Source organism: Belonocnema kinseyi, chromosome 9, assembly GCF_010883055.1.
Source record: "Belonocnema kinseyi isolate 2016_QV_RU_SX_M_011 chromosome 9, B_treatae_v1, whole genome shotgun sequence".
Classification (NCBI taxonomy): Eukaryota; Metazoa; Arthropoda; class Insecta; order Hymenoptera; family Cynipidae; genus Belonocnema; species Belonocnema kinseyi.
The window spans coordinates 23,214,376-23,229,564 of NC_046665.1; the positions used below are offsets into that span (position 1 = coordinate 23,214,376).

At 32.6% G+C, this 15,189-nt stretch overlaps 1 protein-coding gene across 1 annotated transcript in view; it reads left to right on the forward strand.

The window, feature by feature from the left end:
- The window catches only part of LOC117180442 (myosin-VIIa), a 414,863-nt gene that overhangs the window by 290,731 nt on the left and 108,943 nt on the right, over window positions 1-15,189 (forward strand). Inside the window, exons 16-18 of the mRNA XM_033372940.1 lie at window positions 2,031-2,207; window positions 2,287-3,327; window positions 12,156-12,400. Of these exons, the coding sequence (XP_033228831.1) occupies window positions 2,031-2,207; window positions 2,287-3,327; window positions 12,156-12,400 (1,463 nt within the window). The remainder of the gene's footprint in view (window positions 1-2,030; window positions 2,208-2,286; window positions 3,328-12,155; window positions 12,401-15,189) is intronic.

Below are 15,189 nucleotides of genomic sequence, written 5' to 3' on the forward strand. Positions count from 1 at the left end.
GGGTCGCTCCGTGTTCTTAGGGTCCACGAGGCTTTTGCTGGATCGTCGTATTGATTCCTTTACAGACTGTAACCACCTATCTCACGGTTGTGAGACCTGGTTGTGGCTGAAATTTTACCGCGATTTCGCTGGAAGCGGGTGCAATTTTTGAGATTTGCACCCGCTCCCGGCGAAATCCTGCGGTTGTCCTTGTGACAAATTTTTAATTATATATATATAGAAAAGTGAAAATAAGTGAAAAGGCGCAAGTGAAAGAATATTAATTATTTAAACAGTTTTTAAACGGTTTTCACCCAAAATGTAATTACTAAAATTCATTTACTCCGTTATTATATTCAGGAAATAGTAAAATTTTAAAATCACCAAAGGAAAAAATGGTTTAAACAAATGAAAAATGTTTCAATAATTCCATAATACCATTTAATATACATATGTACACACACACACACACAAACATATATATATATATATATATACGTATGCATCTATTTATATTAAATGGTATTATGGAATTATTGAAACATTTTTCATTTCTTTAAACCATTTTTTCCTTTGGTGGTCTTTAAAAGTTACTATTTGCTGGATATAATAACGGGGTTAATGAATTTTAGTAATTATATTTTTGGTGAAAACTGTTTAAAATTTGTTTAAATAATTCATATTCTTTCACTTGCGATTTTTCACAGGAATGGTGTAGAAAATTCCACCTTTGTGGAATCTCTTACACTATTTTTCTTATTATTCCATATTTTCCATATTTTCTTTTCTTAGAATTTGTACCCCAGTATTTGAAACAATAAAATATTTTTTACCATTTTCTTTATTTAAGTTAAAGATACTTATTTGATTGAATCGATTTCGTTGAAATTAGGTATCACTCTAAACATTCATTGACTGCATCATTAATTCCAGAAAATAATAAAATTGCATAATTTACAGAGAAAGAAATTGTATAAACAAGTGAAATTTTTTAAATTAATTGTCAAATATCCGAAACAAAAAAATATTGCTTTTGACATTCGTTAATTGTGTCATTTATTCCAGAAAGTACTGACTTTTCATGATTTGGTAACAAAAATTATATAAATAGAAATTGTTTGAAAAATTACAAAACATGTTTAGTACTGGGAAAAATGGTTTAAAAACAAGCAGATTGTGGGGACCGCTCACCAAAAATAAGAACTAAAATTTTAAACAGGTAGGAAAAAGGATCCAATTGTGAATAGAGCAAACAGCCGCAAACTTTGCTACTTTCTTTATTAAAAATAAAAACTCCTACAACCTTGAAACTTATACGGCTCAGGGGTAAATTTATCGCACCTTCCTTTCTACATGTATATTTTTTCAGGAAAATTAGAATGTGAAACCAAAATTGTAATAAAAATAAAATGTGTCGAAAACACCATTTCTCGTGGTGCATTTCCTACGCTCGAGTGCTAGTCCCATTTTTCAAGTGTTTAGCGTGGCACGGCAAAACCTGACCAAAAAATTCAAAAATATATAAAGTTCAACATCATTTCTTCAAGTGTCATTGACATAACCGATGATTTATTTAAAAAATACTAAATGCAATTTTTCTAAGTAATATAATCTGAAATTTTTCGATTTATTCTTATCACTATAGTAGCATTTAAATATAAGGAATAATTCCTAAAGTAACCAAGTTTGTGCTTTAAAATTTCTAACTCAGCCAACCGAAAATATTAAATAAGTAGCGAATTTCCGTCAATCTCACGAGGGACTCTATTACAGATATTAAATTCGGAATGAATTTCAAATCCAGAAATGTGTTGTTTTTGTGTAAGAATTTGTAATTTAGAGCACCTGGATTATCATAATATTATTTATATTTAAATTTTATTCATAATTTACTGTTTATCATAAAAAATATATCGCGATACTCGACAATCGGTGCACCCTCAATAATTGGTTCCTTTATCCTATAAATTTTGACCTCTCTAATGTATATCTATTAATAATTATTTTTAATCTGTAAATTCGTATGAAATGTAATCTTGTACTATTTACAGGCAGCGCAGGCACTGTGGATAACAATACTTAGATTTACTGGTGATTTACCAGAGCCTCGATATCATACAATGGACCGAGACAACACTTCCGTTATGTCCAAAGTAACGGCAACATTAGGACGCAATTTCATTAGGAGTAAAGAGTTCCAGGAAGCCCAATTAATGGGTGTTGATCCGGTGATGCATCCACTACGCTTTTCTAACTTGAGAAAACTTGTTTTCTAACATTAAGATACAAATTATATTTTGATTCTAGGAAACATTTATGAAACAGAAACCACGTTCCATTCGGCATAAACTTGTTTCTCTGACTCTGAAGCGCAAAAACAAATTAGGAGAGGACGTAAGAAGAAGACTACAGGACGATGAGTACACGGCAGACAGCTACCAATCCTGGCTCGAGGCAAGACCAACCTCAAATTTAGAGAAGCTCCATTTCATAATTGGCCATGGAATTCTACGAGCAGAACTCCGGGACGAAATTTATTGCCAAATATGCAAGCAATTAACTAACAATCCATCTAAATCTTCACATGCACGTGGTTGGATTCTTCTTTCCCTGTGTGTAGGTTGCTTTGCACCTTCAGAGAGGTTTGTCCATTATCTCCGAGCTTTTATAAGAGAAGGTCCACCTGGTTATGCACCTTATTGTGAGGATAGATTGAAGAGAACCTTCAACAATGGAACAAGGAATCAACCACCGAGTTGGCTCGAACTCCAAGCTACAAAATCTAAGAAGCCCATTATGCTCCCTATAACTTTCATGGATGGGAATACCAAAACTCTACTGGCTGATTCAGCAACCACTGCCCGAGAATTGTGCAATCAACTTTCAGACAAAATTTCTTTAAGAGATCAGTTTGGATTTTCTCTCTACATTGCTCTTTTTGACAAGGTTTCATCTTTAGGAAGCGGAGGGGATCACGTGATGGACGCAATATCCCAGTGCGAACAGTACGCCAAAGAACAAGGCGCTCAAGAGAGAAACGCACCTTGGAGACTATTCTTCAGGAAGGAAATATTTGCGCCCTGGCACGAGCCAACTGAGGATCAAGTTGCAACGAATTTAATCTTTCAACAGGTTGTAAGGGGAGTTAAATTTGGAGAGTATCGTTGCGATAAAGAAGAAGACCTTGCAATGATTGCCGCTCAGCAATATTACATAGAATATAATATAGACATGAGCGTAGATAGATTGTTCACACTCTTGCCAAACTACATTCCGGATTATTGTCTAACCGGTGTCGAGAAAGCTCTCGATAGGTGGGAGCATCTAGTCTTACAGGCTTACAAGAAGGTAAGTATGGTTACCGATGAGCTGGTCTGAAAACCCAGCTCGAAGAAAAATATCATACTCACCTCGGTTCAAATAATTCAACAATGGGAAATATTTTTATAGGCATATAAATTAGAAACATAGTAAATTTATAACAAATTAAGTATTAATTATTCTACCAGAAATTTTGAATAGACATGCATGCTCATTAGTGTTTTGCCATATTAAAGGCTTCACTGTTGACTTATTGATGGAGTTATGGGCAGGATACTTGAATTAGAAAGGAACTTTTATATTGAAGACAAATTCTTTAATAGTAATAAAAATGGCTGCTCATTCTTTATGCCACGCTTGATTCAGTATTACTAACTTGTACGAGCGCGAGAGCCGGCAGAGACCTGTCGTGGAATGGGAGTGAACTTGTTAGTGCTGAAGGGAAGCCAGTGCCCACATTCACAGACAAGTGAATACGCGCCCTTCATATTCTAACCTCCCGCCCGACTATGGGTTTGTAATAGATTAGACTCTTATTTACTAAGGTTCTACAGATATTAAAATTACTATTTCTAACACTCGTGTTACAATATTTATCTTTTAACTGTAGTATTCATATACAGTTAGGGGTTTATATATCGTTTTTATTTTGTCAACTAATTGTTTATGTATTTCAAATGAAGAGGTTTTGTGAATATATCAGCTATTTGCTTTTTAGAAGAAATCCACATAATGTTCTCTTACTTCTGTTATATGTCGTAATTTATTTCCTCCGTTCGTTTTTGCACTAGCTTCTGCAGCTTTATTGTCACACCAAAGTATTGTAAGGCAGAATGAATTATTAAGAATTAATTTCAGGAATCTATCTATTGCTATCATTTCTTGGCATGTTTCACTCATTGTAACGTACTCAGCTTGACAAGTAGATAGGGCAACATAAGATTGTTCTTTGTCTTCCATGCCACAGTGTCACCATACAATGAATACAAAATCCACACCTCGTTAAAGAATTTTTGCAGTCCGCAAAGCTTGCGCCTAAAAAGGCTTGTAGATCGTTTCGTTTAACTAAATATTTTAGACCTAAATTTTTCGTTCCTTTGAGGTATCTGAAAACTCGTTTTACCATTTTCCAATCGCCTTCTATGGGATTAACTTGATGTCTACTCAATACATTAACGGCATACGATATAGCTGGGCGTGTTGCACTTGCAAGGTATAATATACTAAGAATTGTATCTATATATTTTTCTTCACTCAACTTTATTGTTTGAATTTCTTTATCCCGCCTAATCGTTATACCAAGAAACTTTTGTGGTTCACCCAGTTCGTTCATTTCAAATTTCGTGTTTCAACTTTGATTTCACTTCGTCAAGTTTAATTTTATCGTTACTGGCCACAAATATGTCAACAACATACAGCAATAACATTAAGAATCGTTCTTTGCTTCTCGATGTTAACAGACAAAGTTCACTGTCATCGTTTGTCAAAACGATATTCAATGCTACCTCAGTAAACTTTTTATTCCAACATTTTGAACTGATTCTTAAAACATATAAGGCTCGTTTGATTTTACACAATTTAGTTTTTCTTGTTTTTTCCGAGTATTCAGTTCTTTCAGGGATTTTCATATAGATATCTTCATTTATCGTACCATTGAGGAAAGCAGTTTTAACGTAAAATTGATAGACATCTAAACTATGTTTATTGATTATTGCGATTACAGATCTTACTGAAGGTAATCGTGATACTGGGGCATAGGTTTCTTTCAAGTTGTAATTATTTTTGTCTTTAAAACCTCTAATCACTAATCTTGCTTTATATTTTGTGACACCGTTCGTGTCTAATTTTCTTTTTAGTGCCCACCTTGAGTCAGTAATATTCGGCTTTCTTTCATTTTTTGTCATTACAGGTCTATCTATTATTTCCGAAACTTCGTTTTTGTTCATAGAGTTTAATTCATTGTTAATAGCCCCTTGCCAAATTTCTCGTTCTTTTGTTTGCATTGCCTCTTTGTATGTATGATGCTGGATCATCTTTAATGTGTACTAGAACTGCAGAACAAGTTAAGTCTTCAGCATTACTTATCTCGTTTATCTCTTCGCTTTTTTCTTTATCCAAGAATAAATTCTTAGGAGTTTGTTTCGTAGCATCCTATATATCCAGAAAGCTTGTATCGTTAATTATATTATCAAATTGCTTAGGTACCTCACTTACCACTTTATTGTCTATATTTTCGTCGTTATTTCTGATAAATTTATTGTATTTATTGTTAAAAGACGATTTTTTCGAATAATTCTACAATAGGTCATTCGTCAATATCACTACATTTTCTATCTGAAATTGTTGTATCAAAATTTCAATGCTCGTATACTATTTTCTTTTCGTTTACATTTTTTTTTACAAACTTTTTTCTATTTTCTCTATTGTATCTGAAATGGTTTTTTTTTGTTAATATTTACTTCGAAGTTTGCTCAATAATATCACTTTTTCGTTATCTAAGCAAATACTAAGTCCTAATTCAGCAACTTTACGTAATGCCAATAAATTTTCAGAAAGCGCTTTCGCGCATATAACATTATCTAATTGAAGTGCTCTATTGTCGTTTAGAGCTATCTCTATCATTCCCGCTCCCTCCGTTCTCAAATCTGCTGATGAAATTTTATTCGCGCATTTTATCATTCCGTGATCTGCTTCGTGAAATGTTTTAAAAATAATTCTAGAGTTATTTCAATGTTCTGTTGCACCGGAATCTGCTAAACGTTTCTCAAAGAGTTTATGTTCATCAATATCATTCACAGTTACGAAAACTATTTCATTATTTTTGAACCCCCTATTGCTTTGTCATTTATTTAGCTTAAACAGTCTTTATGTGCATTAAATAAAAATGTCTCACCTTTGTCTTCCGGAGCATTCGCTGAGTTAGCATAGGTCTCCCTATCATGTTGCTTGGCTATATTTTGTTTATTCCATCTTTGATTTTTAGCGTTATTGTCAGAGTTACTTCTATTTTTATTATTTATAAACTGAGGTCGCTGCGTCGTCACCTCTTTCGTCATCATAAAACTTTCGTTTAAAGCCCCGTGTTTTATTGTGAAAGAATTTTCCACCTGGATTATGTCGTTTAACATTTACACATCGATCATTGGTTTTTGGAAAATCTCGGGAACGTCCAGCTGTCCAGCAACTTTGTGCGTCGTAATTCAGACTTTTACCCGTAGTATTCTCAGTCATGAATTCGACGGCTTGCACGTCAGGAACTGTTGCCATAATGGCATTATAGAATGCATCTCGTTTTTCTTCATCGGAGGAAGAATTAGTTTCAGGTAGATTTTCGAAATTTCTAATGAACTCTTCAAATTTATCTCAAAACTCAGAGGCCTTATCCTTTCCTGGTACATATTGTATACTATATATTTGTTTTCTGATAGTTACGGACGTTAAATTCATTTCACATTTTTAGTTCTTTAATTTTGTTTAATATTTCTACCGGATCTCTCATGTGAACGACTTTTGAATGATAATTTTGATCTAGATGATTTATTAAAATGTCTCTTACTTTAAATTTATGTATTGCAATCGTGGCTTCGTCAGATGCTCCATTCGGTTTTGCGTTTGAGTCTATTATATATGACAAATCGTTCGTTCTAAGTTCAGATGAAAAATAGTCATAAAAATACTCAAATTTCGTTTGTGCTGTGAGTTTATAATCACGTTAATACGGGTTCCTTTATTATATATTTCAAATTTTATTATATCTTTAACTTCATTCGCGAGTATTTTTTATTTATCTTTATCAGATGTACTTTGAATTAAGCCTAATTTTTCAAACTCTTTTCTCACGAAAGCTGCAATTTTATTATTTAAATTTAAATTTTCGTCTCGAGATGCATCCATACAGGCATAGTCTTCTTGTTCGTTATCCTCAAACTCCTCATCTGGAGTAGAATCGTTTGAAAGATTAAGTCTTTTCATAATTTGATCTACGACCCCTTTTAATTGTTCAGCCTGTGCGTTCATTAACATTTGTTGTCGCTGAATCTCAGTGTTAATCATTTTTAAATCCTCTCCATATTTTTCATGGTGTTTATGGTGCTAGTTCGCAACTCTCCATATTGGTTCATAAGCTTTGTTACATACAGTTCCGTATAAATAGCTAATAACTTGCAAGAATATTTGCTCACTTCGTTCCTGCCCACAACTAGTCGTTTCTCCTGTAGGATCCGACACCAATTTTACATGGTCGTTCTTCGTTATGTTCGTTATCGTTTCGTTCGTTAGGGCATTCGTTTCGATATCATTGACAGGGACATTACTGACGTGATATTGAGATACAGTTCTTTTAAATTTACGAAATCCTTCGTTGAAAATTTGTTTATATAAATGGACCTTTCCTACACTTTTGACTTTAGATATCTCTTTAGTTGGGACTATTGGATTCTTTAAGATCACCTTATCGTTCACATCGTTATTATACACTCCCCTTCCACCTTGCTTATCTTGACCATCGTCCCCCTCTAAAAACATTTTCTCCTCCTCTTCCTCTGTCAATTCTGAAATAATTTCCTGCTGGATTTTCGACCTTGGCATCTCTAATTCTATCCCCTCCTGATTGCATCGTTGTATCATGTGGCTACTCGTTCTCCATTCGTTATCTTCCATAATCGTTTCAATTAAGAGGATAAAAATGGTTAATTCATTTTAAATTAAATAACAATAGGATTGTGCTCCTAGCTTGGCTGACCAAACAACAAGTATGCCCAAAATGAAGCAGGTAAATACGGCCACATTCGAACTCCGAATTGCTTTCGCATTTACCCTAGTCCCTCCTGCAATGATAAGCGCACGGCGCCGATTCCTGCACGAGTGACCCATCAGAATAATTTGGTGTCGTTATACCTGTATTGTGGTTTAATATCACATAAAAATACTAATATTTGGTGAAAAATCACTAAGTCAAATTTAAAATTGATTCAGTATCTTTGGTCACACACACCTGCCTCATACTGTGCTCCGCACTTAGTGCAGAAAAGAACACTTTGTCCTTCAACCCTTAGCGTGATTTTAGTTTTTCTTTGATTTTTATCCAAACAGAAAATTGATGTAAACTTATGCGCTTTGATACATTACACATCGTCAGTAAGCTTACTTCAATATTTCGATTCAATTTAAAAATTAAGGCTTTGATATCGTCACTTGTTTCTTCTACATATTTATTACTAAACCTATTTTCTATCTTAATTTATCTTTTCTTTTCCTTGATATTTGTTGTCAGAGCCTGCGAGACTAAACTCATCGACAAATACGAGCCACTCGGCTCTTATGTTCCTCACGCCGACTCATGCCGCATACAATGGTGCACACTAGGCCCAGTTCTACGAATTGGCTTTTGCGACATAAAATAAAATTTCAATTCCTGCGGTCTTTTCAAAGAAAAACTATTTTTACTCAATCGTTTTCAATTGTTATGCATAACCATTAGAATATTTCTTTTAACTGTCATTTACCCATCGTATTGCAAACTCGTTAAGAATTTCTTTTTTTGACTTACCCTGCGAATCCATACCTGTAGGGTTGGTTTCAATACATGTATTCAGGTCACCCTCGTCCTGCATATCCTTTTCTTCTTTCTTATCTATCATAGATAATAAAATACCAACCGTGCGTGGCATGCCAACGATGTCTTCTTTCGCAGGTGCACAAGAAAGAAACTTACAAAATATATGGTTCAAGTTCTGCCGAGCGCGAGAGCGTATATTATAACTTCGGCCGTATATTTCTATGGTCGTTATATGCCTGCACAGATGTCATCAAATGTACAGGTACAGAAACTCGCGATATCTACCGGCTCGGTATGTTCCTACTCTTTTCTAAACGTATTTTTTCGCTCTCATAATCATTTCTCTGATTTAGGCACTGAGAGTCTTTCCGTAGACGGTTAAATAACGAGAGTGTATTGTAATTAGGGCTCCGAAGTAGTTTTCTTAGATATTTAGGGTTCTCATTTTTTATTTTGAGTTTTGGTAAAATTTATTTGTCTGTGTATGTGTGTTGAGAAAATTGTGCTATATTTCTGGTTTTCATGTACAAAAATTATTTTTTAAACTTGGATTTGATATTTTGTCCGTTTATGATTTAAAAATCCCTCTAAAAAATAATATTTGGCCAATTCGAGAAAATACTAATTAATAGATAAAATAATATTATATGAAAATAAAAATATATCATAATTCTCTCACCACTTATGCACTAAAAACGTTAATTTATAGACACTAAAAATATGTACTTTATATATAAACAATGCTTTATATTTCACCACAAGACATCGTCCTACTATATTTGACATTGTAGACTGAGTAACATAATGATAGAATACTTTTTTTGATATTTCTTTAACTTTTTAAAAGTTTTCTTAAAAACTAAAAAACATTTCTTGAAACAAAACCAAATATAGAGTGAAGTTTAATTAAATTATTCACGAAAATATACAGAAGTAAGGTTCGTAATTTTCTTTAAATTTCGTAAGATATTTTTACACTTTGACGGTAAATTTGTGATTCCGTACGCTGATCTAGAGTCTAAAAATCTTAATGTAATTTCAATTCAATGATGTAAATTTTTTGTTAATGAGGGGAAACTATTCAAGAGTAGGTCACTAGAATTTTTAAATTTTTTGTATACTTTTTGAAAAATAATTAAGAACAATAATTAATGCTGTGGGAAACCTTAAGTATTCATGTACTTGTTCCCACAAAAAAATAGTTCATAAAAACAAATCTTCACCTGTTTTAAATGATTTTTCAGAAGCATTGTCGGTGTTTGTTTCTCACTCTTTTCAATGAAGAGTAAGTAATCGTTTCTTATGAACAAATTAAAATGAAAAAATATTTCCTTATTTATAATTGTAAATCATCATTGCTAAACTTCTATTTTGTGAACTTTCTAATCACGGAGAGTACGAAAGGTTGGTACAAAAACATCTCTCGCCAAACCTGACTCGACAAAAGATACAGTTGCTAGAACTATTTTTCTATGTTTTATGAAGTGTTTTTTGGGTTCATTCGGGGATACCAATCAAAATAAGAAATTTTCAATCTAACCTACTCTTTCTGATCTACTCTTTGGAAACGAACCAAGTAACAAAAAGTTCATTAATAATAGTAAATACAAAACAAAAAGCTTTCAACTTGAAAATATATATTACATTCAAATGTCGTACTCTTTAAAGTGACCTATTCTTGCATAGTTTCACCTAGGCAGCAGCACAACCTAAAGTACTGAAGTATCCAACTATAAAACAGTTACAAGGAGACCTTCACGTCTGCTTTTTTGTTTAAACTGATATTCTCCTCAATGAAAACCACATACAAGAGGTTCACCGAGAAAAATAAAAAAGACCCAATTTTGACCCAATTTCGAGAAAAATGCATTTTGAAAATTGCGAATGAATGTTCATCGAGCCAGTGTAAAAGTATTTTGAAGCATCGGTAGCTTCTTGGTAGTGCACTTGGCTGATAGCCGCAGGGTTGTGCGTTCGATTCTCGCTTTCCGTACTTTGTTTTTCTATTTTATTTATAAGGAAAATGCTTGTTTATTCCATTTTTAAAGTAATATTTAATATAATTATGCTATTGAATGATTATTTATTTCTTATTTTCCATAAAAACTTTCTTTATCGTATTTTCATTAGCACTCGTTTGGACGATTGTGCATTTTCTTAAAATTCTTTATACTTATGTGAAATACCAGGGGATGAAGTGATTCCTTTCACAAATATTTACTAACAAGAATCAGATTGGAGTTCGCGGAAAACAATTTAATTTTGTATTTATTGTTAAAATTTTTGTTTGCAATACTTTTTTCCTTCTCTGATTTAGAAGCGTAAATACTAACAACTATTGAAGAATAAAGAATTTTAATAAGATGCACAATCGTCTAAACGAGTTATGATAAAACTACGCTAGAGCTTTCATTGAAAATAAGGAATAAATGATCACCAATGGCATAATTATATGAAATGTTTTTCAAAAATGGAATAAACAAGCATTTTAAACAATAAAACAAAGTACGGATAGCGAGAATCTAATGCGGAACCTTGCGGTTATCAGTCAAGTGCTCCACCAGGGAGCTACCGATGCTTCAAAATAAGCTTGCATCGGCTCCATGACATGTATTCGCAATTTTTAAAATGCTTTTTTTTTTAAAAAGGTCAAAATTGCGTCTTCTTGATTTTTCTGTTAGTGCGTATAACTCAACTGCACTGCCTTAATTACCGTAGAACACTACGTAGGTACTTCGAGATATCTATGACAAGTTTCTGAAATATTAAAATGTCCCACGTGGAATATGTAAAAAATTTCAACTTCCCACTTGGAAAATTTGAATATCCCAGAAACTGCCAAATAAGTCCACTGCATATGCGTGTCTGCTGCATAAAATTTCTACAAGGATACTAAATACTAAATCTAGTGTAAAGAACATATTACTGTACGATCATTCTGTTAAAAACTTTACTTATTTCAACTTGATATACCTATCAAAATATTCCTGATTGCTCCATTTTTCGATCGGGTTTTTGCGGCAATTTGCAAACTCATTACTTGAAATTTGCCACCTTTTTTACCTTTTTTCAATAATTGCAAAGTAAAGTATTGTTTATAATTTTAATTTTTAACCGTGGAATTACTAGCTGGAGTATAAAACTGTGTATAATTAATTAATTTTTATGTTGGTAAATTAATTGAAAACAAACAGAATTTTTTTGGGCTAAATGATGAGAAAATGTAATTTAATTAAGTAATGAAACCTACGCCATATACTGCAACAATAAGTTAATAGTGAACTATATCTTCTTTCAGAGTTACTATGTAAAAGAAAAAGTATCTGCTTTACGAGTTAAGGAGGACATAGTAGGATATGCGAAATTTAAGTGGCCCTTGCTTTTTTCTCGTTTCTACGAAGCTTACAGAAATTCGGGGCCGAATTTACCTAAGAACGACGTCATCATTGCAGTTAACTGGACTGGGGTATACGTCGTCGATGATCAGGAACAAGTTCTTTTAGAATTATCTTTTCCTGAAATTACATCCGTATCTAGTCAAAAGTAAGTTTTTATAAATTACAGTGTAAAATTATATTCAGGCTTTACAATCTTTAACTTACACTTCCATTTTTCATCTTTATTCAGCGAATAGACCCTAATAATCTAATAATTTTTTGGATAAATATGCCAAAGCCCGGATGTGACAGATCAAGAGATTTGTATATGCTACAGTTTTTTTAATGATCGGATTGGCATTTTCCTAACTCAATTCTTCCAAAAATGCAGTATATTTGCGGGCAATGCAATGTAGAAATAAATGATAAAGTTGATCGCGCTTGTGGATTCGGTAAGAATCGTTGTACATAGGGTGGTCCAAAAATACATGGAAAATTTTTTTTGCATGCTAGAGGGCAACTATCCCCCCCCCCCCATTTTATTACAAATCCTAAAAAAGAAATTCCCTTATTTTTCATTTTATTTTTTTATTTTAACATGTGCCGGTTTTTACTTGAAGTTTCCCATGTAAAATACATGGGGAAAAATCACTTTTTTGAGTTTTTAGAATAATTCTTTAGGGTTTGAAAAGTATGGGAAAGTATGGGGATCTGTAGAGAATTATTCAACGAAGAATTTCATGTATCAGACATATGTGACGTGCGCGGAAGAAATGGGACTTACTCTGAAAAGTGAGATTTTTCAGGGCAACCGGTCGAAGTCGACCCGATAGAAGTGACTTTTAGGAGAGAGGGAAGATTCACGAAATTTTCCCTCCACTTACCACTACATTGTCATGGAAAGAGATAGGTCGTTGATGCGGCTTACGGGCAGGGTATAGATGAGACGCGTAGTCATAGTGGTAAGTGGTGTGAGGTGTTTTACGGAATATCGAGCAAAAGCCCGATTTCTCGGTTACCTAACAACTCAATTATTAGCAACAATAACGCTCGGAAATTTTTTCCAATGGTTTCATTAAAAATAGTAACTCAGAAACTATCGAAATGTGTAAAAACCTCGATTTCGATTTTTTTAGAGTAAGCCCCCTTTCTTCGGCGCACGTCACATATGGATTTGACACACTTAACACACCCCCACGAGTCAATTCTGCATTCAATCGACCTTTTGAACACTGTATTTTCGTTTTTTCACTTAAAATTATTAATATTGGCCTAGTGGAATATTTATTAGCATTTGTAAATTGATTTTTAATTATTTAAAGAAATGGAATTTGTTTAAATAATTTTTTGTTTCGAAAATTAGTTTTTTCTCGTAAAAATGATTGCTATTAGTCTAGTGAAATATTTATTAACATTCGTTCATCGACTTTTTATTGTTCAAACAAATGGAATTTGTTTAAATTTTATTTCTAAAATTCGTTTTTTTCCCTTAAAAAATATTACTATTGGCCTGGTGGAATGTTCGTTAACATTAGTTCATTAATTTTCAATTTTTCAAACAGATGGAATTTGTTTAAGTACATTTTTTGATTAAAAATGATTAATATTTCTACAGTTGAATATTTATCAACGTTGTTTGATTACATTTATTTTTTCGAATTTTCAAAATAAAAATATCACCTAAATATTACTTACAAATTAATTATTATTAAATTAATTATTAATCAGTAATTAATTATTACTGATAAATATTCCACTAGATCCACAGTAATAATTTTTATTTATAAAAATTCTTAACGACATTATTTAAACAAATGCTATTTCTTTAAATAATTGAAAATTATGAACTGATATTAATAAATATTCCACTATATCAATAGTTACGGGTGTGCAAAAAACTCGATACTCGAAGTTCGAACGAGTCAAGTCAAGCTTGTTAGCTTCCGAGTCGAGGCGAGCTGAGATCGATCCGGTTCGAGTCGAGTCGAGATCGAGCCTTCCAGAAAGCTCGAAACTTTACGAGTACTCGAATGCCTTCGAGAACTCGAAACTTTAGAAAACTCGAATGACTTCGAGAACTCGAATATCTTCGAGAATTCTAGTTCTACGTGACAAGAGTATTTGCAAATGAACCTTATGACATTTCTAATTTCGACAGAAATGTAAAAAGTTATATGCTTTTCAATATTTTGAAAATTTAAAAAAAAAAATGGAGAAACTTTTTTTCTTTAGATCAAGAAATGTAAATTAAAATTTCTTCTAGATATAAAATATATTTCGAAACTATTCTCATGAAATTTTTTAATTAGTCCCAAATTCAAAAAGTTAGATTAATTTCAAAAATATGCAACTTTTGTTATTAAAAGATTGTTAAGCGCTATTTTTAATAGATACCAACAAGATTTAAAATTATTTTGAAAAACTTTTTCAATTGGACACGAATTGAAAGTGTTCTAGGTTAAATAATCAAAGTAGAGTTGCCTTAGAACTGAAGTTTAAACAAACGGAATCAAAGCCTGCGGTTTAATGTCTCTATCCACTAAATTTAAAAAAATGTGTTTTTTTTTAGTAACATATTGAAAAACATACTCGCTAAATCTTAATTAGTTAAAATTTAACTAATTAAATCACTGAACTCAAGTTCGGCTGAAAAATTATTTACTTTCAAGGTTTTGACTAATAAATTAGGCAAAGGTCCACTACTTGTACATTGCCAATTGAATTAGTCAAAGAAATGACTAATTTTTACTAGTCATTGCTGAGAACTACCAGTTCAATAGTGAATTTCTGAACATAACTACTGTCAAGTCGTTGATGCAGAAAAAGAGAAGATTATTTTGTTACTCAAACAGAGTTTCAAGAATAGGAGAGAGTGGATTTCAAAGAATACACTGTCTATCACGAAGATTCACGAGAAGTACCCCGGACTTTGCGTTTAAAACGGAGAAATAGTGA